Source organism: Onychostruthus taczanowskii, unplaced genomic scaffold (assembly GCF_017590055.1).
Source record: "Onychostruthus taczanowskii isolate IOZ18803 unplaced genomic scaffold, ASM1759005v1 scaffold22, whole genome shotgun sequence".
NCBI lineage: Eukaryota > Metazoa > Chordata > Aves > Passeriformes > Passeridae > Onychostruthus > Onychostruthus taczanowskii.
This window is the reverse complement of record NW_024499462.1, coordinates 12,552,397-12,577,785: the sequence shown is the minus strand read 5'-3', so window position 1 is coordinate 12,577,785 and position 25,389 is coordinate 12,552,397. Positions and strand designations below refer to the sequence as shown.

Below are 25,389 nucleotides of genomic sequence, written 5' to 3'. Positions count from 1 at the left end.
TCTTTGTGGTTTTCATTTTCCCCTAAAAAAAATCAGTTGCATCCACACAACTGTAGTATTTGTTCATCGGCAGTGTGAAATGATCCCTGGAGCACGTGGCAGTCTTTACTGAATAATTTCTTAGTATTGATTCTGGGCCCTCTTCTGTCCCTTATGGATCCCTGAGTTACTGTCATCCAAGGCTCTTCAACATCTTTTCCAGAAAGTTACTGCCATAACCTCTGTGGTGAAAGTGGCAATAGTCCTGGAGAGTTCAAATGTTTTGAGTGGCAGAACGTTCTTACATAGCTGTGCAGGCCTGACTGTTGCTCACCCTGTAGATTCTGTGCAGCGTTTCTGATTTATTGTGATAACTGAAATGAAATTAATGAAAATACAGAATTTTTATTTCAAGAGGTAATAAATTTTTTTTTTGTTTGGTGAAAGGGATTCAGGTACATGCAGGATATGTAATTTTTTTCCAAAACTGAGCTACAGTGTTTCATGTAAATATCTGAGACCCAGATAGTGTTTATGTGCTAGAACAAATTTAAAAGGCACAGGGAATTGTAACTTCTTCTATAATGAGGAATCAGCTCAGTTTGTCATCTTTCCTCTCAGGCCACCTGCTTCTCAGCCGTTTCTGCCAGGCTCAGCACCCACGCCTGTCAGCCAGATGTCTACGTTCCAGCAATATGGGCCCCCCCAAGCCAGCGTGCAGCAGCTCAGGAATCACATGGCAGGGATGACAATTGGCAGTACTGCAGCCTCTGCTCCTCCCCCAGCTGGACTGGGCTATGGTAAGGTTTCCTGGCTACTGAAGTACGCTATTGATTTTCATTTTTGCTAGTAATTTCGTAAAAGATTTTTTCTTGTCAGTGATTCATTACCATATGGTTATGGGAATTCTCTGGGTGTTGATATCTGCCAAAGTAAACAGTAGTTTTCTTAACTAATAAGGTCATATTTGGGGAAAACAGGACTGAGACTATTGTAGGGAATAGTACTGGCACTGCTGGACATGAATAACAAAGGAGAGTAGTAACATTGGTCCTTGGCAAGGTGAATCTTGTGAAACACAGAAGAGTCTACCCCTAAGTCACCTGTTGGAGACTCTACATGTCTTGCCACTGTTGTACAGCAGCCCAGTCAAAAAAAAAAAAAGGAAAAAGGGCCCTGTAAATCCTGTAAATGTAAATCACAAAAGGCTGAAAGTACTCTGAATGATTGTGTATAGGGTTCTGCTAGAAGTCAAGAAGACACTCACTTAAACAGTAGAAACTGAGTTAACAGTAGAAACTGAATTTACATACTTTGTTCTATGGTATTAGTTTTACAGTCTCATTGCTGTAGATTAGGGGACTTTTTAAATTGAAGACTAGAGTTTTGTCTTTATGTGTGAACTGGTTGACTATTTAAAAATTGTTTTGCGAGAGTACTTTTTAACAAGCATCTCATAAGACAGATTTTATAGGAAAACTAGGAGTAGGTAGGGGATACAGATTTCCTTGGCCTTTTGGCAGCATGTTTGTGAAAAATTATTCTCAGAAGTAGGACAGTGCTGCATACAAATGGTGCTAGTTTCATGCTATTAAAACCACAAAGCTCAAAACCATTCTTGATCTACAGGCTCCCACTGAGTGTAGAGTTTAAGACAGAAACTTAGTTCAGAAAACTTGTGGATAGACTTGTGGTGGTTCATGTTTTGTGTATTCCTGGCGTTGGCCTTTTTTTTTCTGGCCCTGAATCCTGAAATGCATTCTGATTATGTAAAATAAGTAGCTCAGACTTTGAGTGAGAAGGCAATGAAAGAACCTATCCACTGAAGGTCCACTGAAGGAATTTCAGCTCTCTGTTCAATCTAGGAGAATGGTCATTTAGGGTTTGTCTCTGCTAGTACTGATAAGTTGAGAAAGTGGTAGATTTACTCAGGTGATCTGGAGCAAATGGGTTTTTCTTGCATCTTAATTGTCTTGAGGATAGAATAAAATTATGTTATATCTTTTTTTTCTTACCGGGTCCCCCAGCATCGGTTCCTCCAGTCTCAGGAAACTTTAGTGCAACAGGATCTGGTCTCTACACACCTTCCAGTGCGAGCCAAGGACCCCCTCTTACCAGTGTGTCTCAGGGGCTTCCTTTGGCACAGCCTCCGTTTCCTGGTCAGACAATACCGACTCAGCGCCTGCCTACTCAAGTTCCTGGTTTTACCCCACCTCCTCCTTCTACAGGGGTTGGACCTTCCTCTTACCCTCCTACCACAGGTGCTCCAAGGCCACCTGCCATGCCAGGCCCACCACTGCCTGGGCAGACAGTTGCTGGACCACCATCATCCCAGCCTAATCATGTTTCCTCACCACCACCTCCATCAACTATGGCAGGGCTTCACCCTGGGCCTCCCATGAGTGGTCTCCATGGACCACCTCCTCCCACTCATCCTCCTCAGCCAGGATACCAAATGCAGCAGAATGGTGAGTATTCCTAGTGTAGGAATTTTAAGTTAAGTATTCTCTGTATGCTGCAAACTGAGAACTAGATTTCACATTGTCACTTGTGGGCTCCCGGCTGCACTTTAGAATTTCCCTCTTGTTTCCCTGTGCTCATGTCTGAGATAATATTGTGTGTCATTCTAAGGTATTTTATAATACAGATTTTAATCAGATTAATGTAACTAAAAGAATTCTAGCTTACTTGGCCAAAAAAGTGTTTAGCAATTAGTACCATAATACTACCAGAATTTATGATCAGAATTTTATTATGGACTCCAATTTGATGTCTGCTACTTCATCTGTTCAAAAATTGGAAATACTGAAATGCCTTGTTTTATCTTCTTTAAATTTGTGACCACTGTGCATATGCAGTGTGTGTGAAAGGAGTTGTTAAACATTGAAAAAGGAGTTGCTATGTTTTCTCCTTTAATTTGCATAACCATATTTTTCTCTCTTGTAGAAGCTTGCACATCTTAAATGTACTTAAAAGTAAGACAAATTAAGCTTTCTGAATTAAAACCAATTTTGGCTGGTTTTTAATCTATAGCACTTAGAGATAGCTGAGATAAAGTAATCATGTGCAAATGTTGGGACTGAGAATCTCATCCCCCATGCAGCTTTGCACAGCTGGACAGGTAAATTACTTTAAAATATCTGTTCAAATTCCTATGAACTGTAAAAATACTAATGGGTTAAGTTATGCTGTCACTCTGTAAGTGACTGGAATTGCCTAATATGAAATGGCTTCAGGTAGTTACAAAGCAAAAGAGAAAATCACACATTAGCCTATTACTGTAATTTCAAACAAGCCAAAACTGCCCAAGGGAACTCCTTGCATATCTTTAATTGGAAGAATTAGGGATTGTCCACTAGTTCATTTGGCTGTTCTGTGTGCACTTTCCATTGGACAGTTCTGCAGGTAAATATTCATAGTGCATGATCTTAATGTGCATTGTAATCAACAATTACAATAGCTAATAGAGCTCAGACTAAAAGCCTGTTTCCTTAAGTCTAGTTTTGTGGACTGTATCTATCAGTTTCTTGGATTGTTGATAGAGATCTACCAGTCTAAGCTGAAACACTGTAATAAATATGTTTAATCACAATTAACTGAAAAGCACCTGACTTTAATTTTCTTGAGGGTTTTTTTTAATAATTGCAGGAAATGGGGGAAGTGCCAAATGAAGAAATTCCTAGTATTAAGGCACTGTCTGATTTTTACGTTCTTTTCTTGCTAAGGTTCTTTTGGACAGATGAGGGGTCCCCAGCCAAACTATGGAGGAGCCTATCCAGGAGCACCAAATTATGGAAGTCCACCTGGACCACCACCTCCACCAAAACGCTTGGATCCAGATTCCATTCCTAGCCCTGTAAGCTTACTTGTTCTTACCAGTGTGAACTCTTCTGTAGTGTCTTTGCATAAGACAACTGACAAAGACCAAAGCTGAAAACAGGTTTCCCATTCCAAGGAACATCAGTCTGTTTTCCTATTTAAGTTTCTCTCTTCTATCCACCTTCAGTCTTCTGTGATGAATAAGCCCAGAGGCAGTATTTTTATTGGTGACTAAAGGCACTGCATATGGAAATCACTGCTCTAATTCCTCAGGTCTTTTTCTGTACTGTGTTATCTTCTGATGATCCTTGAGGGCTTTGATTAAACATGCTTCTCCATTTCTGGATTCTTGCATAATGACTTCCCAAGGTGAACTAATTTCGGATTTTGAGGCGACAGTCTGTGAACTGTGTGATCTATGTTTCAAGTATGGTTAGTAGGAGGTGATTGTGGTGCTTTTCGTATAATGTGTCAAAAAGCTGGTTTGTGGTTTTTTGGGTCATGAAGTCATGATCCTACATCAGTCAGATATGGACAGCTTCTCAAACTGGGATTGTCTTCCAGAGTGGAGGTTCTGAAACAGGATAAGCAGTTATATGTAATGGTTACCTATGTTGAGTAAGCCTGGTGGTGTTATTGCCACTAGTCTACAGTGCTGTTCCTTCCACTGCTCTTGATGCTGTTTCAAAACTATGAAATAATGTAGTCTTGAGTTAGATCAGAATTGATGTTATTCAGAAGGTACTTCTATTTAAAAAAGGTTACCTATTTAGATTCCAGGTTTATGTAAAGGTTACTACTGGATTTTTTCATAGAATATGTCTTTAATTGCTTGTCTGCCTCTCTTTTCTTCCACTAAATGAAATCTCAAATGGCTTGTGTCAGTTGCCTTCATGTTAGCATGTTCTTAAAGCATAAATCCTCAGTTTCTAACCAAAATTAGCAGGTGAGCCGCTGCCTTCATTAGCAAGGTGTTCAGAGTCAAGCCCAATATCCTGGCAAGACTGGTTTTGGGATCAGTGTATGCTGCAGCAGCTGATGTGTCATGTTGCATCAACCAGTATCTAAATGTATCTAATTCCAGTGCTACAGGTTTGGGTAGAGAGAAGTAACACTGTTACGTTTTGGTTTATTATTCTCTTTTTTTTTTTTTTTTTTTTTTACACTCTTTTTTTTTTTAAAAAAAAAAAAAAGCAACTTAATGAGCTGCCACCCCAGCAGAAACCCAGGCACAGAATAGATCCAGATGCAATTCCTAGTCCAGTAAGTGCTGTATATATGTCAGTTGTAGTCTGTGTGTTGGTGACCATCTGTGCATGCCTGAAACCTCAACTTCACCTTGCTAACCCTCCATCATTAATCTTTTACCCTTTCCTTGCTGTCTTCTGCTTGCCTTATCAAAATGAGTAACATTACACCACATGAGGCTGTTAAAATCTACTGTGATGAATGGTGAGGCAATAGAAAGCAGTGTTTCAGAAACAGATCATGAAGAATGTCTCCCCTTCACTTTCTCTGATCTTTAGGCTATTGCCTTCATCAGATTCCAGCTGGCATTTTCAGTGTAAGCCAGTTATGTAATTGCCTATACAAGGTGTGTCTCATGTCAGCATGCACACAGCATGAGCTGTTGTAGCCATGTTTTCTACTGTGTTTTGATCAGAATTTGATTACTGTTTCTTGCTGATATACCAGTACTGGGTCAGTGCTGTGGAGTTCTAAAATTGCAGATAAACTGGAGTTTTTTTAATGGTAATTCCTGATACAAATCTTCTCGTATGAGGCATGGGGAGCTATAAACATTCTCTCATTATCTGTGCTCATGCATAACCATTAAATTTTGAATTTGAAAATTTAATGTTTATGTTGAAGAATCTTAGCTAAAGAAAGAAAAAAGCAGCTACCTTTTGGATTGAAAGACAAAAAAAAAAAAAGTTTGGGTTTTTGTTACCCTGTGTCACTTCTTCCTCATGTAGTCAAAGTTCATAATTTAACAGGTACCAGTGGTGAGATCACCAATGTCAGTCAGCCTGTAGACTTTTGTAATGGGACTAGATTTATTCTAGAGTTGTCACTGAAGCTATGGGAGGCTCTCTGCTTGCAATCTGTAGTGAGAGGGTGGAAGTTCTGCCAAACAAACTTCTGCATTTCAGAGTTTACTCTAGGCAATGGCAGGTGTGTTTGATGGGAAAATAAAAGCAGAAGAATGATTGCTAGCTTTAATTCTTTCATTCAGTCACCACTAAGGAAATGTAGTTTGAACTGTGTACAGGTACAAAGGTCAGTAAATATTTTAGTTAAGGCAAGCTATTTAATACATTTCCGTTATCTTAAGCAAATTTGCAGTTGTGAAGAATTTGAAATACCAAGAAATTTAAGATTTTTACAGGCTTTGAAGTTTGTTTCATTGACAAGTCTATTGAAATTTCACTTTCCACATTTGCAGAATTCAAATCACAAACCCTTGAGCACCACAAAGTTATGAAGACTTCCCCCTGAGCTTGCAAGCCATCTGTCTTTAGGCCAGAGTTACAGTGGTTAGAAATAAAGGCATACTATGAAAACAGTGAGACCATAATCGAAAGAAAAAGCCAGGTTACCTATAGGACTTCAGCTTGAGGCTTACTGAAGCTTCTAATTCTTATTTGACTAGAACTGTACTGGGGAATACTACCAAAAATTCCTTTCTTGATCAGAGTTTGGCTTTTATGAGTTCAGGTCAAACTTTAGAACACAAAATATGCTGCTACTAAGAATACTTGGGGAAAAATACTATTTGCAGCTTGTAATTTATTGTTAGTCAATAAGTACTATTTGAAATCAAACTGAGAGGTGACTGCTTGACAAAATTTACTTGCTCTTCCTATTTTTAGAGGTAGTAATGTTTGCCTCAGGTCCCCTTTTTACTACCTTAGAGATTTTTTATTTTGCTTTTTTTACTTTGAAGCCAAGCCCCCACATAATAACATGGTATTTTCCATCACAGATTCAAGTGATTGAAGATGACAGAAATAACCGTGGGTCAGAACCATTTGTCACTGGAGTGAGAGGGCAGGTCCCACCTCTTGTTACTACAAATTTCATGGTCAAGGATCAAGGTAAACTATTTTTCTTTTCCTAAACAAACAAACAAAACACAAAAAGTCAGTGACAGAACTGTATCTTTAAAGGAAACGTGTTTTACCAGCAGAAGCTTAGTTTCAAGTCCTGTGTTGATTTGATTGCAGTTTCAATCCTCCTGATTGTTCAGTAGCTAGTAATCAATTTGCAGGTAAAAAATGTTTTCCAAGGCAGATAACTAGGACCAGCATTATCAGAGATATCAGAAAGCAGCAAATGAAGCCTCTTCTGTAGAGCTTTATAAAAAATACTTAAGAACTGAAATTTACTAGCAACGTCATTAGAATTGGACTGGCAACTGTGTTTTTTAAAATTAAGAGGGATGTAAATTGGTCTGTGGGCTCTGTAGAAAAAAGGTATTTCATCTTTTAATTGCTGACACTTCTTTTTGCGTTTTAAAGTTCCAGAAAAATCTTCAGAATCTGATGCTATAATTAACTATTTTTGTCTTCAGCCCAAATTACAAAACAAAACAGTAGAAATATTTGAGTAGATTTTTCTGTCTACTTTATGTTTTAGTCTGCGAATATATGAAACAGAAATGCTTTTTTGTAGCTTTAGGTTGATAGGGAGTCAAGCTCATTTGTTTTAAGGTCTTTTATTATATATAGTTAATCATGAAGAGGTATGTTATTGGGAATTCAAGTTTTCCATAGATTAAAACTGAATAAAAAGCTCGTAGTGTCTGTGGCTGAACGACACAACTTAAGGTATCTTTGTTTCTGTTCTTGAATATGAACTGAATTTTTACTGAAATTTGTGGGGCTTTTTTATTTGTTCCCAGGTAATGCAAGCCCCCGCTACATCAGATGCACATCTTACAATATTCCCTGCACGTCTGACATGGCCAAACAATCCCAAGTCCCCCTGGCTGCTGTCATAAAGCCACTGGCTACTCTGCCACCGGAGGAGGTGAGAGCCGTGCTAGAGTTACGTGTGCCATGTGCACACTCAGGGGTCAGCATTTAACAGAGATGTTGAGAAGGCATATTGAGGTGGTGAAGTCCAGGTAAACGTTGGTTCTCCCAACAGGTGTGCAATAGATATCTGTAAAGCAGAAGAATGTTGTGTTCAAAACATTTAGTATTTTGACTGCCATGGTAATTTCAGCTTTTTTGCAGTAGCTGTCAAGCACTGTGACTAAGTGACCAAAATACTAGGATGGTCACAGAGGCGTACGCTTCCAGCTGATCTGTTTCTTTCTTAGTCTAAAGTATTTATATGGTTGGTAATCATAGGTATTAAGTCTTTTCTAGAGTGCCATTTGTGAAATTGGATGAGAATATATGAAACAGCACTGGTTTGGGTGCCTAATATGCATGTGTATGCACAGCATTGTGTGGGATGACAGCACAACACTGACTGCTGAGCACTGCTGAGCTGCACTTGTATTTCTGCCCTTTCTCTCAGCACTTATTTCCTTCTAGGTGTAACGTGTGGCTGTTGAGCCTTTTACCCACTCCTGTTTGGTTGCTGAGAACAGGAAAGCTCAGAGACTTCTACAGAGTTTGACATTTTTTTAAGTAGTCTAAATACTCTGGATATTGTGTAGTCTTAGCCTGCTTGGAGCAGTGACATGAAGACAAACAGGCTTGCTGAATTTGAATGCATAGGTCTGCAGTGTTCTGTGCCCTGTTAAACCTAAGTGTAGCATCTGCTGAGGAAAGCAATTTCCTCTGGTCTTTTAAGGGTGTTTTTCTCCTGTTGCATTTCATTAGTGTCCCTAAACTACGGTTTGAGTTTTAAAAACTGGTTTATGATAAAACTGACCTGTGGCTGAAGTTTAAAAGGACCACAATAGGAGAATAAGGTCTTCCTTGAGAAACTTGGAGTCTTGTAGAAGTACACATTTTTAGAGACACTTTACAAAGAATAGTTTTTTGGTCTCCTGGTGTATTTATACTTTGAACAAACACTTATGGTGTCCAGAAAAAAAAATGGCTAGGATTGGAAAATTGCCCTGGAGACCAGTCAGCTTCTAGTATTTGGAAGTTCTTAATGGCAAGAGCAAACTCACTGTGGAGGGGCCCTTCCAACAAATGGAAGACTCAGCTGTTCAGAGCAACAAGACTGTAAATAGAGCTAAAGCTTTACATATAAGAAAGGATAAATGTTTCATGAAAATAATATCTTATAAAACTGAAGCATTCAGATAAATTTAGGATATATAAAAATTCAGCCAAATCCAGCCTGGTTGCCAAATCCAGGACCTTTGCCCGATGTTCAGAAAACCAAGCTTGAGGCTTTGGAAAGGAGTATCTCTGTCTTCTGGGAGTAAGTGATTAATGACAAGTCATGTATTGTGCTGCCTGTTTCCAGCACCCTCATAATTTGTTTACATGTTACAGAAGGAGAGGCTGAGGAAAAGAAAATTGTGTTAGTTGTCTTGAAGTACGGTACCAACATTGCCTGCCAGTCAGGAAAATTGAAAATTTGTTTCCTCTCAAGAGGTCAGCGGGGGCTATAAGAAATGAGAAATGTGGGCTGCAAAACCATTCTGGTATTAAATGATTGGTGGGGTTGAATAAAAAGACAACACATCTGTGGCAAGAAGATGAAAGTGACTGGAGCATTTGCTCATTGTTCTGTTTAAGGAATATGTTGTCTCTTAAACATAATCATAAATTTAGGGTAACTGAGAGAATCAACACCAGACGCCTTTACTGGCAGAAAATCTAAAAACAAGTAGTTACATTTTGAGCTAAGTTGTTAGCTTAGTGTGTAAACACAGGTGCTTTGCAGCTTATAACTCGTATGACTTCTGTCTCAATTGTTTTCAAGTGCTTGCCCCTCGTTCTGATACTGAGAAGCTGCAGAAGTTGCCAAGCATCTTATTCTAGTTTGGGTGCAAAAAGAACATTATAAGTAATAGTTCAAAAATGGTGTCACTATGTAACAGTTTTGAGGATTTGCTGTACAGTGGGGTCAATACACTAGGAGCTTGTGGTTATAATGTATTTCATGATGGAGTTCCAAATATGTCTTATCAGATGGAATTTTTTGAGGTAGATACTCTATATTCTGGAATATGTGCAATGCAATGACTGGCTTTGCTTTTGTCAAGAAGCTTGCTTTTTACAAGGGGAAGAGATAAGAGGTGCAGAGTCACTTTTAGTCTATTGTGTTCACTTGGGATACATCTGGTGGTGCAATGTGGTCATGTTCTTCAAACAAGTCACTGGCTAGGTGGGATAGCCCATTAATGACTCTAGCCCTCAAAATACTGCTGTGCTAGAGCTTGAATTGAAAAGCACTTAAATACTTGTTCAGGCTTCCCACATCCCCTGCACTATCTCCCACAGCTGCCAAATGCTAAATCCTATGCAGTGTACAGGAAGATAGAAATGACCACTCAATGCAAAGCTTAACATTTTCTCATCATCATGAAACCTTTCTTTTCATGGTTTTTTTCTCTTGCTTCCACAGACCCTTCCTTATTTGGTAGACCATGGAGAATCTGGTCCTGTCCGATGTAATAGGTGCAAAGCTTACATGTGCCCTTTTATGCAATTCATTGAAGGTGGAAGGAGGTTCCAGTGTTGTTTCTGCAGCTGTGTCACTGAAGGTAAGCTTTCTTCTGGAAATGCCTCTCTGGGCTCTGCTGGAAAGGTCTTTGAACAAGATGCAGGCAAATGAGTCTTTATCATGTTGTGATCATTTATAATGAGTACTGTGATTTAGTATATGTCTAGTCTTGTAAAAAAAATTATTGGAAGGCATGTTCAGTGTTCAGTTATGAAATTGTGTTCAAAAAGATGCTCATGCATTGTGGTATTGTAGCACATTTTTAAATGAGGTATTTGTAGCATAATGCCTGGTGGTTTAAAAGTCTGTTGTATGTTCTTAGGATATTTCAAAAGTATGGGTTTTTTTAACAGACTGAGATATAGGTCTAGTCAGTAGCATGGGTTAGGATTTTTTTTTCTCATAAAGCATTTTTTTGTCTTACTAACACTCTTTTGAGATGAGATTGCAGTTAGATCTGCAACAGCTGAATAAGAGTGTTTAGTAAAGGTCAGTTAATATTAGTTACTCTTCTAAATTAGTACAAAACATGCTTCCTTTTAAGCAGAAGTCACAATGAGCTGCTCATAGCCTGACATTTGCAGATCTGTTTTGAAGGCACAATGGAAAGTAAGGTACAAGAAACCTTATGATGATGTTTTCAGTGTTCCATTTGGTAGCACTGATGGCTTTTAATGGCCTGTTCTTACCACCTCAGTTATGCTGTACGACTGTTTGTACTAACCAAAATGGGGATTAGAAATGGCTAAGTTTAAAAAACAATTTTGTCTGGTGATTTTCTGCCTGTCCTGCTTACTCAGCAGCTATATGAAGGGCTGTACCTGTAACAATTGAGCAGAGGCAGAAAAGGGAGGGATGCTGAGAGACTGCTGATGAAAGCAATACTGTAAAAACACAATGTAGTTGTACCTAAAACTCAATAACAATTTTTGTTTTATCTGCAAATACCATGAGGTATTTCTTCTTTTCAAGTACCAAATTAACTTGTAGGGGATGTGTACTTGGAGACAAGAGTGATAAAAGCTTATATATAGTCTTAATGATATCACTTTGTTTTCTTTTGAACTCTTGAAACTTGGAATGTTTAGAATAGTTTGTGTGGTGAATAATGTCATTCCAGGTAATCTCATTTTAATCTCCCCTGGGGCTGTATAGACAGCTGTACAGAGTTATATAGACAGCTACAGCTGGAATAAATTTTGTCACCTGAGCAGTTCTGCAGGAGGGAGTGTCTGTCATGGTAGTTCTTGGGCACAAGGGAAATGCTTTGTTTCTACAGCTGAGTTTTGTAAGCAAAATATAGCTTAACTCCCATTTTATTTTCTTATGCCTTGTACCACCACAAAAGTACTGGGTTCTGGGCATGTGATTGCACTTCTGTTGCTCCTTAATCCACTGTAAGAAGTACTTTGTCTATTCTGATAAAAAGATTATGGGAGTCTCTGCACGTGAGAGTGCCTGGAGGCTTCACGCTTGTGCAGCACAGGAAGGGAAGGAAAAACTAACTTACATAGCAAAATAAAGAGCTCAGTGTTTTAGTAAGCCTGACTTGAGTCAGTAATGCTGTAGCCTGTAGTTTGCCTCAAATTCTCTTTAGAGTAATTTGTTCCTACTTACAAGAGATGGTTACATTTTTTTTACTAGATCATTCAGAATAATCCTGAAAGTGTATTGTAGTGATGTTTCTGATATGAAATGTAAAATACAATGCAAAGGAAATTCAAGAAAAGTATAACAGTAACTGTACTGTGTGCTGTCTGGTACACAGACAAACTGGAATCAGTTTGTATTGTTTTGCTTTAAGGACATTCTTAGATTGCATTAATATTTTTAGTACTTGCTTGCTAGCGCAGAGTGCTAGTTCACTTTCCTGGAGTTTTGTTTCAAACAGTTGTTGTCATGTTGGCTCTCTAGGTACAGTGTTTATTATGGGCATATCACTGAGCTTTATGATTTTTCCTTTCCCAGTTCCACCTCACTACTTCCAACATTTGGATCATACTGGAAAGCGAGTAGATTTCTATGACCGACCTGAGTTATCACTGGGGTCATACGAGTTTCTAGCAACAGTTGACTATTGCAAGGTACAGTAGTAAGTTTTTATTGTGGTATTTATTTTGCTTTTAAGTAAAAAGACTATTTTCTTGAGAGTAAGAAAGGCATGAATTGTCTGAGGCTGATTTCTAGCTGGCAGAGATAATTAACAGAATTAATCCAGCCCACTTTATTGTGTAAAATAACATGCTTGTTTGCTTACTGACAAAACCAGTGCAGGTCCTGATCACACATGACATAATATAATTTAGTGGCTGTCTCTGTAATTTTTTTTCTGGAGCTATATAAGCAGCTATAGCTGCACTTACCTTAGGAAGTCTGCAGAAGGGATTCTTGTGCAGTAGTCCTTGGCAGAAAAAGGAATTGTAGGAGAGGTTCAATGCAAGTACAATAGTAATCATGCAATGTGCCACCTGTTCCACAAGGCAGACCTTACCTATTGAACTTCAATTTCAAATCCAGCCATAGTGATTAAAAGCAGAAGAATAGTGTGGAAATGTATATTTCATAGCTGCTTTGCTTTTAAATTAAAGATTTAAATAATAATTAACTTCCAAGGAGTAGGGAAAATATGTGCAAGGTATTTATTGAAGCAACTTATATCTCTGCTGAAATATTATGCTGAGAAAATAGATGCCTAGATGTTGCAAGTTGGTATTGGTTGCCTTCTAATGCCTCTGCTTTACTTTGATTTAAGACAAAAAGTCCAATTATTTTCTAACATGACAAGTCTGGTCAGGGTCCAAAGTCTTGAGAACTGGCAGAAATCTTCCCTGTCTACTTTTCCAATCTAGCTTTGTCATGTAAATAAATTATTTAGTTATAAGTGTTCTTCTCTGATCAATGGTAAAGTCAGCCTAGGGCAGTTAATACCAGTCCATTTCAAACATAGTATGATTACATGTCTGTTAGTTGGAAAGGGATAGGGAGAGCTGAAGAAATAACTGCTGCTCATGGTTACAGAGGTGTATGAAAGCAGCCAGGTTTTGACCAGCATTGATCTGTGTTACGGAGCTGTTTCGTGAGCTGCATGACATGGCAATAGTGTGATTTCTTCCCTCTCTTCCACAGAATAACAAGTTTCCTAGTCCACCTGCTTTCATTTTTATGATTGATGTGTCTTACAATGCTGTGAAGAGTGGCTTAGTGAGGCTAATATGTGAAGAATTAAAGTCGCTCCTAGATTATCTGCCCAGGTAGGTATATTGTGAACTACTGTAGTCAATGCAAATGGGGGATGCTGTTACTTTTTCTCTTTAAAAAATGCTAGAAGTTTAAAAATGACTTGATAACCCTGTCAAGCTTTTCTTTGGAAAAAGGCCAAGCAGAGCATCTTTCTAGATACCCTTCTTGATGAAAATAAATGCAAATTCCTTTAATTTTTCCCTTAATGTCCTTGTTATACATAATGGTTTATCTGTCTTCTTGGATGTGAAGACAAGTATATCTCTTACAGGGAAGGGAACATGGAGGAGTCAGCCATTCGAGTAGGCTTTGTCACCTACAACAAAGTTTTACACTTCTACAACGTGAAGAGCTCACTGGCACAGCCACAAATGATGGTGGTCTCAGATGTGGCAGATATGTTTGTGCCACTCCTTGATGGTTTTCTGGTGAATGTGAATGAGTCCAGGACAGTTATTGCCAGGTAATATAAATTGATTTACAATGTGTGTAGTAAAATACTCGTTTGAGAAATTCAAATGCTTTTTCAGTGCTTAATTGTCATGTTAAGTCACTCCATGTATTTTAACTTACTATACTCTTTGAGATTAATCTGGAACAGTAGGATGGGGAAATTGAAGGGCTAAGGGATTATTTGGCTCATAGTCCAGCTTGGCAGAAAGTGTATATAAGGCGAATTAGTGCAGAAGGCCATTTCTGGGGAGAAAAAAAGCAAAAACAAACAAAAACCCCACAACCAAAAAAAACCCAAAAAAATAAAAAAAGCCACACAGGAGGATGCACAGTGAAAGCTGTAAGAATACTGAATCACTGCCTTTAAGTCAACTGCTAAATAACTGCAAACTGAGACAACAGGGGGGTCCAGTTTTGGTTTCTGTAGAGACAACTGAATAAGTGGAATAGAGAAGATAAAATCTAAAAGGAAAGAAAGAAGCTAGCAAAGTTTTGGCATACTGTTTATCATGGTACTTGAACTGTAGTTAATCTATGGTGTGTAGCTAACTACATTTTGGGAAATAGACCTGGAATTGCATGTATTTGGAGAAAATTTCTAGCCTGCTTTTTAATGCATTACACAAAACTGTGGATTAAACCAATAATCTTTGAGTAGTACATAAGCTGCTTAGCAAACAGAGGCCAAATGTCACCAGTATTTCCTAGGAATTGACTTACCTGTGTATATTGGAATACAATAAAAGATAAGAAATACAGAAGAGCTGTGGGATAGGCATCGGTTGGGGCTGTACGGAAGGCACCGAGGGTATAGATGAGAGAAGCCAATGGAGAACAGTACAGCAGTTTTTTCACAGATGAGATGCCAAGTACTGTAAAAGTTATGTAAATTTACAGACATGTTAGGGACTTCTGTTTAAACTACTTCACTCCTATAAATCATCCACTACAACTGTGTGGCTTTTCTTATTAAATGGGATCTTGAATTGCTCTTTTTTTTTTTTTTCTTGTTCTTTGCTAGTTTGCTGGATCAGATTCCAGAAATGTTTGCAGACACAAGAGAAACAGAAACTGTTTTTGCACCTGTGATTCAAGCAGGGCTGGAGGCACTGAAGGTTAGTAAATGCATTTTTATGACAAATTGTTTCAGCCAAGTACTCAGAAATTCATATTCTGCTAACACACACACTAATAAGACAATTCTAAAGATTTTGTAAGCTCCTTGTAGTAAATGCACTACATGTAGGGAGTATTTGGCTCATTCTTGAAGTGCATAAAACCTGTTTTGTGCAGCTATCTCTATGTTCTTTACCCAATTCTTTTCTAAATATTTTTTTTCAAAGTGCAAGAACATGGTTTACTCTCAGTTGTCTGTCTGGGTTTTGCTTTAAACAGTTTATAGAACCTACAGGAAAAATAAAACCCTCCAGCATTAAAAAACAGGTGCTGAAATCTGTTAAGTCTCATGGAGGTGTTCTGTAGTTTGGTGTCTTTTTAATCCTGTACTCTGGTAGAATCTTAAGTAAAAGGAGAGAATATCATCTGTTGAAGTTGCCTGCAGCAATGTGCTAACCAAACAAACTTTTCCTAAAGTTCTTCCATTCTAGTACTTCATCCAGACATAATTACATGCATGGTTTAACTCTGATTTGTATCTACTGATGAAATTGATTGCCTGTGTGACCTCACCCCAAACTGGTGACACAGCTCTATTTGTCTGTCACATCGGCCAGCAAATCATTTTTGTTGGAAGAGGCTTTTATGATAAGCCCAACCTTTAATCCAGTACTGCAAAATCCTCCACTAAACCATGTTACTATGTGACACTTTGCACATCTTTCAAATACCTCCAGGGATGCTAACTCCACCACTTCCCTGGGCAGCCTGTTCCAGGGTTTGACAACCGTTTCTGTGAAGAAGTTTTTCCCAATATCTAATCTAAAACTCCCCTGCTGCAACTTGAAGCCATTTACTTTTGTCCTATCTCATATTACATGGGAGAAGAGGCTGACTCCCACCTGACTACAACCTCCTTTCAGAGGTTGTAGAGAGCAAGAAGATCTCCTCTGAGCCTCCTTTTTCTCCAGGCTGGACAACCTGAGTTCTCTCACTCACTCCTCAAGCAAGAATTGTGCTCCAGACCCTTAACCAGCTCCATAGCCCTTCTCTGAACATGCTACAGCATCTCAGTCCTTCAGTTCTTGTAGTGAAGGGCCCAAAACATCAAGGTGTAGCCTCACCACTGCTGAGCACAGGGGGAATGATCCTTAAAAGTCTCTCTTAAACTCAGTTTTTTGTTACAATTGTTCAATCAAGAAATAGTAAAAATTGCTAATTGACTTTTTACATACTGCATGTGTCAGAGAAAATAACCTATTAAACATTAGCTAATGTTGGCATAGGGTGTTGATTTAAAATTACTGATCGGTTGAGGCTCAGATTACAAATTCTTTGCCATTTCTGTGACTTCTTTCCACAAATTCAGTAGCTGCAAATCAGGGAAGAAGACAATGCAACACATTTGCACAAAACCTTTTGTATCTGGGTGCTGCTTACTGTTCTGTCTCCTTGGAGAAAGTCCTTTTCTCCCTGCTGTGGAATTAGCGCAAATCCAGTGGAACTCACACTTGTTCTTCTATAAATGACCAGTAATTTGTGCTCTCTTTGTTGGACACCAGTCACATAACCAAGTGACAGTGAGCCTGAGTGTCTGGTAAAATCACCCTGACATTAAAAGATTGATGAGGTTGCTTGAATCACAGCTTCCCTTATAATTTTTGTAAATGTTTCTGACCTCTGTTATTGCACTCACTTTCCTGCAGGCAGCTGAGTGTGCTGGCAAGCTCTTCATTTTCCACACCTCTCTGCCCATCGCAGAGGCTCCGGGGAAGTTGAAGAACAGGGATGATAGGAAACTGATCAACACAGATAAGGAGAAGGTAATAATGGTCTGCATAATCCTTACATAAGGGTGTATATTTTGCATTTTATGGAATAAAATAACCGAAACAGCATTAAAAAATTACAAGGATAGCACATACTATAACTGTCCCAGCTAATATCTTTTAACATTCCACTTTTATCTTCTGTTCCCAAGCAGGGCTATGGAGGCTAGACATCATAAGGACAGCTCCAGTCTGAGAACAAGAAGAGTTAGCTCTAGATTATTACACAGGGTATAATACCAAAATCTGGATTAAAGTAAATGTGCTGAATTTACAATTAAAGCAAAATGTGTAGTCATTTTCATAATAATTAACAGTTCTTGAAAGGCAGAGTCAGGATGAATTTAGATGATTCTACTTTCCCTGCAGAAAGAAAGTATAAGAGTATTGACTGGGATTATAAACTGGATCTCGCTTTCCTTTTCCTACACAAAATTCTGATGTCATCTCTGATTTCCTTTCTTAGACTTTGTTTCAACCACAGACGAGCTTTTACAGCAACTTGGCCAAGGACTGTGTGGCCCAGGGCTGCTGTGTGGATCTATTCCTGTTTCCAAACCAGTATTTGGATGTGGCCACGCTGGGTGTGGTACCTTACCAGACAGGAGGCTCCATTTATAAGTATGCGTATTTCCAGGTAGGAGTGACAGTGACTCTGACGGATCCAAGTAAGAATTATTGTTTAGCTGAGAATTCTTTTTTTCTTACTGGGAATCATAGTGAAGAAATACTTCTTTGGAAGTAACTACTTAAATTTCTGATAATCAGCTACTTAAATTTCAAGATAATCGTCAAAATTATTTGGTAGCTTTGTGTCTTTATACAAACATCTCTGTTAGTAACAAAACCCAACAGGAAGAGCTAGGCTGTTACCTCTTAGCACAATATTTTACTAGCAGGCCATTGAGCCTGGTATCAGTGACTTCTAAAGTAAGACCACAGGAGGAAATATCTGGTTTTAAATTACTTTATGGTTTATGAAGCCGGTCTGATTTATGAAAGTGTGAAACTTCAACTACTGCTTGCCTTCTAGCTGGAGACAGATCAGTACAGATTCCTGAATGACTTGAGAAGGGATGTCCAGAAAGAAGTGGGATTTGATGCTGTAATGAGAGTGCGCACAAGCACAGGTGGGTGTTAGCATGGAGGAATCTTAATGAATTGACCACTTCAAGCATGTCTCATTTCAGAAAGAAATGTTCTCGTAATATAAAACACATGGTGACTAGGCTATCCCAAAAGCTCTGCTAAAGCTTTGGAATTCTGAGACTGTAGCTGAGACTGCAAAGATCCCTGCTGAAATCTGTCAGGATAACTTGGTGTCAGGGTCAAAAGGCTGGCTATCTTGGTATTCTGTTGAAAATGGTGGTTCATGTTGGATTTTTCCCTCTTTTAGGTATTAGAGCAACAGACTTTTTTGGAGCTTTCTATATGAGCAACACAACTGATGTAGAGATGGCAGGTCTGGACTGTGATAAAACAATAACTGTGGAATTCAAGCATGATGATAAATTGAGTGAAGATAGTGGTGCACTGCTTCAGGTGAGGGGGGAGGCTTTGTATAATAAGTTAGTTGGTAATTGAACTGAAATATTAGACACTTCTTCAAGGAATTGTTCTTTCTTGCTGCATCTTGCCATACCCTTCCAGCATACTTGTTCTGAGGGTGACCTAGACTGCTTCAAACCACAGTCCTGTTTTCTAAGACCATGTCCCTTAATACAGCTGCTAAAATTGCTGCTTGTTACCTTTCATTGACCCTGATTCTTAGCATGTACCTTTAGCTTGTCGTCTGAGTCTTTTACATACTTACCTTATTTGTTTTTGCATCTGAGTTCTAGCTTTTGATAAAGTGTATTCTAACCCTGTCCTTCTTATTGTAGCAGGACCTCATTTCTGTGTCTCCTGGCATTTTTGTCTCCTGCAGTGTGCTCTGCTGTATACAAGTTGTGCAGGACAGCGACGACTCCGCATTCACAATCTCTCCTTGAACTGCTGCACGCAGCTTGCTGACCTCTATCGGAACTGTGAGACTGACACCCTCATCAACTACTTGGCTAAGTATGGTAAGGGTAAATATGGAAACCAGAATTGCAGCCTTTAACTACTGCTAAAATACCTGTTTTGTCACCCAGTGACACCTGTTTATTCTTCCTGCTTCAAATGTCAGGTGGTAGTTCTGATACTTCACTCAGTTATAGGAAAGAGCATAAAGCTGTGATGATTGTATTGCTGCTTAGGATGGGAGGTACAGAAGGAGGGTATGGGCTTATTCTTCATACAAATTATTTTCCAAATGTTTTTAATAACAGTTTATTGCCAGCTGTCTGAATTCATCCTTGTATTTTTTTTTTTGGGCTGTTCCAGTTCATTCCTTAACTGTTGCAGAATTTTGCTTTCACAATAGGAAATGGTGGCCCTGGTTCATAGATATGAGTTAAATATCATACACCTATGCACTGTACCCTATTTACCCTTTCTAGCTTGCAGTAAAAGCCTAGAAATCCAGCAGAGATTGAGAGTTGTGGATGTTTATTGCCATGAAAATTAAGGAAACAGTCAATTTTCAGACCATTAATGGAAAATGGCCATATCTATAAAAGAAGTTTATAAAAAAGTCTATAAAAGAAGTTTTTATAGAACCCCATACTTTCAATTATGATCAGTATATTTTAAGTACATAGGAGATAGAGAGTTCAAGATTGTGTCATAAAAGGGAGTAAATCGGCTTCTTCAGGTTTTCAATAGGAATATATTGTCATTTTCCTACAAGTTTGAAGTGGGAAGAATAAGGCTTCCATAAACAATAGTTGTTTAGATTTCCTCTGTCGAAGTAGTCTTGGGGTTTTGCCGTTCTTGAGCAATCACTTGACAGTAGTCCATCTCTGTCCTCTCTCTGTGCAGCATATCGTGGAGTCCTGAGTAGTCCAGTGAAGACTGTACGAGATGCACTGATCAACCAGTGTGCCCAGATCCTAGCCTGCTATCGAAAGAACTGTGCTAGTCCCTCTTCTGCTGGCCAGGTAAACTCCAGTGCTTTCACTTGAATCCCAGGCTTGGAAATTAAAAAGTGATGACTGCTTCTTCTTACTTAGCCTGCTCAAAAAAAGTCAATTCCTTTCCTCAGCAGAAATTTGCAAAGAGGAGACTCAGGAAACTAGATACACGACTACAAGTAAAACTGTAGTTGAGAATGGCTTCTTGGGCAGCTGTCTGGAGTCCAGAGAGCACTGCCTGCCTCAGGGAAAGGTTTTATGTTTCTTTTGCAGTCCGTAATATAAGTAGAATATCAGTTTTCACTCCTCATGGCTGTACCACACTTTGTTGGTTCATGCAAGTCTCATTTTGTCAAACATAAGCTTATTCAGCAAGACAGCTGACCAGCTTCTGTCTGCTTGTGACTTTTAGCTCATCCTCCCCGAGTGCATGAAGCTGCTTCCTGTGTACTTGAACTGTGTGTTGAAGAGTGACGTTCTTCAGCCCGGCCCAGAGGTCACAACCGATGACCGTGCCTACATCCGTCAGTTAGTGACATCCATGGACGTGGCTGAAACAAATGTTTTCTTCTATCCTAGGCTTTTGCCCCTGGTGAGTAATTCTAGATCTGCTTAGCACTTGAGGCTTGCTGTTGTCTCACTGACTCATCTTAAGGACTGGCATTTATATTTTAGCGAGGGAAAGTGATTTGAGAAGTATTTGGGGATCTGCCATCTGTTGGGATATTTCATTTAATTTTGCTCAGCCTTACTGCACCTTGTGAATTTCATGGGGAATGCTTTTTTCCTGAGTTGTAAGCATATGACTAGTGACAAAGAAGACACTTTCGACCCTTTCATAGTCTTTTTAAAAAGTCCTAAAGCTTACAACTTTCTATAGTAATTTTCATTATTGCAGGGTATCTCCATTTGCTGTTCTGACTTTTCAATACTATAGTTGCTGGAATAACACTAAAAACTAATTACATTCCTACTCCAGGAGGTGATATTTGAACTTGAGTCTTTTCACAGAAGCCTTGTGTTCTCTTTTGCTGACCAAGGGTCTCTGCTTCTGTGTCACTTTGAGTAAGAAAACTAAGGAAAATGCTACTTCAGTCACAATTATTGCAGTCTTGAGAGTCCTAGAAATTAGAGAATCATTGGGGTCTTCATGGCAGAAATTTTCAGGACTTCCTAAGATGTTCTTGTTTTATAACTTTTATTTTACTTTAATTTTTATTTCCCTGTAAAACAGACCAAAGCAGATGTTGACAGTGATTCCTTGCCAGCAGCCATTCGGAACTCCGAGGAGCGTCTCTCCAAGGGTGACATCTACCTTCTGGAGAATGGGCTGAACATCTTTGTGTGGGTGGGAGTCAACGTGCAGCAAGGCCTGATCCAGAACCTCTTTGGAGTGTCATCCTTCAGTCAAATTAGCAATGCCTTGGTGAGCTGGATGGCAGTGTGGGAGCTAGAGTGTGGTAGTCACCCAAAACTTAAAACGGCAAGAAAGCCAGTAGAAAAAATAGCATTTCATTCTTCATAATAGAAATGAGAGAAGCACAGATGTGTGAAACTAGTGGAAATGTTGATAGTCTGGGCATGTCAGGCATGCTTTTGCCTAGTCATATAAAATTAACTGTGAGGAGAACATTTGATATCTCAATTGAAAAAATAATTGACCTCTAATTCTGATTTCATGTTATAGTCTCTTTTAAGTAGTTAAAGTCAAAGAGATTGTGTGCTAATGGGGGTAGATATTTCTCTACCCTTTTACAGTATGCCAAAATTGCTGACTTTTGTTTAACATTGCTCTACTTCCCAAGACTAATGGGGATTGGATATCTTTCATTCCAGAGTACTCTGCCAGTCTTGGAAAACCCCTTTTCAAAGAAAGTTCGATCTATTGTTGATATGCTTCAAGGGCAGAGATCCCGCTACATGAAGGTAAAAATGTGCCCCATTTACTGCTTTAAATCTCCTTCCCTCTTGGTAGAGTCAGGTGATGCCTGGTAATGCTGCAGTCCTGAATTTATTCTTCCCAGTCTCATAAATGTTATTCAAAGTTTTCAAGAATCTGAAAACAAATTTCACTAGTTTTGGAGTTTTGTGCTTACCATAATTCTAAAACTTCCTTTTTTCAGACCTATTACAATACACTACTATGTGAACTACATATATGGTATTTTCCTTCTGTTTAGAAAGGATTGAGGCTTAACCCAGCTGAGTTACAGAAGTCAAAGCACATAAGCCGTGTATGCTGTCATTCTGGCTGGCTATTTTTGGAGTTTTGAGCATTTAGCTTTTTGCTCTATTTTCCCCATGAAGATTAATTGTAATAGCTACTCACTGTTGGTTTTTTTCTTGTTTTGTTTGGTTTCTTGTAGTTGATAATTGTGAAGCAAGAAGATAAGCTGGAAATGCTGTTCAAACACTTTCTAGTGGAGGACAAGAGCCTGAGTGGGGGGGCTTCATATGTGGACTTCCTGTGTCACATGCACAAGGAGATTCGGCAGCTACTGAGCTAGAGGAGTGAGTGGTGCTAGAACTCAGCAGTGACATTTCAGTCTCCACTAATGACCTGATCAGAAGGCCCAGCGCCCTCAAAAAGGACAACATAGAAATCTGTACAATTCCATAATTTTTAATACACATTGCATTAGCAGAAATCCTTTCAACCTTTCCCAATCCCATAAAAGAGATGAAATATTTTCCTGGTGAGGGCTAAAAAAAAAAAGGCCTTTGATACCAGGTCTTTTATTTACATCTAAATTGTTTCCTGTGCTTGGCAGGAGTTCACCCCCCACCCCACCCCATGCTCGCTAATCCTGTTGTAATGAATGTAGGGTTTTTTTCAGTTCACTGTACATGATTCAACATTGGGTGAAAAAGCGATAACTGTTCAAAACTTCTGGTAGCTGCTGTGCATTTGTGTGGGTGTGTGTGCATGCTCCAGGTGTGAAGAGGATGCACAGGTGGGGAGGGCGAGAGGCAGGTCAGGTGATGGGAGCTGGAGCAGCCAAACATTTCATGTCTCCTTTAAAGAGGGAAGCACGATCTGTCAGAGCACAGATGTATCATGTGGCTGTCCAAACCAGAAAGCCATGAAACATGAAATGAGTGGTAAGGCAGGAGGCAGCAGGGCAAACTTCTCTCCACAATCTTCCCCATACTATGAGTTGGTGTGCAGAACTGTAATGGAGTAATCAGTAGTTAAGTGGGCAAAAATCAACAGCTTCTGAACAGTGTAGGGGTAGAGACTGTACTTCCTGTTGACCTGTGTGGTGACTCCTGTCCTTCTCATTGCACGGCTCTGTATTGTCCTCCTCAATCCATGTTCCATGAGCTCTCCTGCAGAGTTTACCTGTCTGTCAGATGGTGGTGGGAACAAAAGCTTCTTAACCTTAAGCAGAAAATACTTCTAACAAGGTGACGAGGGACTGCGTAGGAACTGAATGATAAGGAAGAGGCCATTTTCAACCATATTTTTTGTGAATCATAGCCAACAAGCAGGAATTTTATTTATTCTGACATGAATTAGATTGCTTTGTACCCTGGAACACAAGGAAGGGGATACAAAACCTTAAGATTTAGACTGTATTGTAATAGGTATTGCAAGTACCTGATTTTGGCTATTAACAGCACCTGGGCCATAGCAAAGATTTTCATTACTGGATGTTTATACCCTCTACATTCTGTCTACTGATCAGCTTGCACAAAACCTTTTATAAGCTTGTTTGTTAAACTAAAATACCTCAGACAGATTAATCCATCCACTTTGGCTGCTCTGCTGCTCCATTTTGCAAGGGTGGATGAGAAGACTCCTGTGAAGAGGGAGCTAGTGTAATCAAATTCAGAATTCTAAGGGCTTTGTTTATTCACTTTTGAAAGGGGGCTTGTACATTTTAACTTGAACACTTAACAGGTGTTCTTCCAGTACCCAGGAGTTTAAGCTACCAATAGCACTAAAAGTGAAAGGAAGAATGTGGATGGATTAGAGAACATGTTATCTGGGCTTGATATTTCATAGGAAAGTCCTTGTTAAGATCAGAAAAATATCTGGCTGTGGTTTTAGTTCCATATCCTGTAGCATGTATATAAATCCATTTTTCTTCTAATGCTGCTAGTTTGTCTTCCCTCCCATCACTACACAGAAAGGGAAACATGAAAATTGTAATGTAGAAACTCTTTCAAGAAGTAGTTGACAGAACTTTCAGCGGTTTTGTATGAATGTGGCTGTCTTTTTACTCCACGTACTGCCTCCAACCAAAAAATCTAGAGGATTTTTAATCAGAGGGGGAAAAAAAGAACTTCCCAGGAATATAATGCACAGCAACCACAGACTTCCACAAATACTAATTTCTAGTATTAATATTGGGGGGTGTGGGGGTGGAAATGAAATCATGAATGAACCTTTCATTTTCTTCACTTGTTTTTCCAATGCATCTTTTAATTTGTAAAGAAATAAAAATATATTAAGATGTATTTTATGTCATTGTTAGTAAATAAACACTGCTTATTTTTCCAAACCCTGTATTTTGCAGGAGGGGGGAAATGGGAAGGGCTGAAGTCTAGCTCATTGATCCTTTACAGTCCAGTCTTCTACTAACCAAGTTCAGTCTTTTTTTGTCATTGTTGTTATTCGCACTGAACGATAAGAAATTCAACAAGAGTCAACAGACAAAAGGTACTGTTTAATCTCAGTGTTCCTTTATTTAGGTGATTGGTTTTTGACTTTCTGCCCTGTCTGAACTTCCATATCACAAAGAAATTCCCTTTTTTGCTGACGCAGCTTGAGTCATTGACTGTGTGGGGGGTTTTGGTCTGCTTAGGCAAATACTGCCCGTACCTTGTGCCAATGTCAATTCAATGACTTCAGCAGTCTTAAAAGAGCTCATATTTCAGAGTTAAGGGTACCTGGGTGAATTGGTTGGAGAGGTTTTTTTGGTTAGTGGTTTTTTGGGGGGGTTGGGCTGTAGGGTTTTTTGCTGGGAGTGTTGCTAATTGCAAAAATAAAATTCAGAGTGAACTGGCAGTGTTATCTTGACTGTACCTGTGAATATTGCTGTTGTACAGTTTGCTGATAGCCTTATAACAAATCTGTATGAAAGCACAAGACAATCATTGCTAAATATCCAATAATGCTAAATTTGCTGTCAAGTATTTTTGAGATTCCTCTCAAATAGAATGTACATTATGTCCAGAATCTGCCACAGAACTGGTGTGATAATGATGGGCCTTGTGTATCTTGTACATTAATCATGTGGAGTAAATTGTGCAGCACGTTCTGATGCTTTGGAAATTGCCGTGCAGAGCCCATGTCTGTTACCTTC

The 25,389-nt window shown here is 39.0% G+C and overlaps 1 protein-coding gene across 7 annotated transcripts in view; it reads left to right on the top strand.

The window, feature by feature from the left end:
* Positions 1-25,205, top strand: part of SEC24C (SEC24 homolog C, COPII coat complex component) — a 39,089-nt gene extending 13,884 nt beyond the window's left edge. For 2 of the 7 annotated variants that reach the window (XM_041404854.1, XM_041404852.1), the window contains 21 exons: positions 601-779; positions 2,007-2,447; positions 3,705-3,835; positions 4,993-5,061; positions 6,785-6,896; positions 7,703-7,830; positions 10,345-10,483; positions 12,412-12,527; positions 13,570-13,694; positions 13,955-14,146; positions 15,158-15,251; positions 16,959-17,075; positions 17,548-17,718; positions 18,115-18,211; positions 18,478-18,623; positions 19,009-19,147; positions 19,986-20,104; positions 20,490-20,669; positions 21,312-21,503; positions 21,914-22,003; positions 22,444-25,205. In XM_041404854.1, coding sequence (XP_041260788.1) covers positions 601-779; positions 2,007-2,447; positions 3,705-3,835; positions 4,993-5,061; positions 6,785-6,896; positions 7,703-7,830; positions 10,345-10,483; positions 12,412-12,527; positions 13,570-13,694; positions 13,955-14,146; positions 15,158-15,251; positions 16,959-17,075; positions 17,548-17,718; positions 18,115-18,211; positions 18,478-18,623; positions 19,009-19,147; positions 19,986-20,104; positions 20,490-20,669; positions 21,312-21,503; positions 21,914-22,003; positions 22,444-22,584 — 3,118 coding nt within the window. In that variant the 3' untranslated portion in view covers positions 22,585-25,205. The remainder of the gene's footprint in view (positions 1-600; positions 780-2,006; positions 2,448-3,704; positions 3,836-4,992; positions 5,062-6,784; positions 6,897-7,702; positions 7,831-10,344; positions 10,484-12,411; positions 12,528-13,569; positions 13,695-13,954; positions 14,147-15,157; positions 15,252-16,958; positions 17,076-17,547; positions 17,719-18,114; positions 18,212-18,477; positions 18,624-19,008; positions 19,148-19,985; positions 20,105-20,489; positions 20,670-21,311; positions 21,504-21,913; positions 22,004-22,443) is intronic. The other 5 variants (XM_041404859.1, XM_041404853.1, XM_041404858.1 and 2 more) reach the window with 4 other exon arrangements.
* Positions 25,206-25,389: the final 184 nt, after the last annotated feature.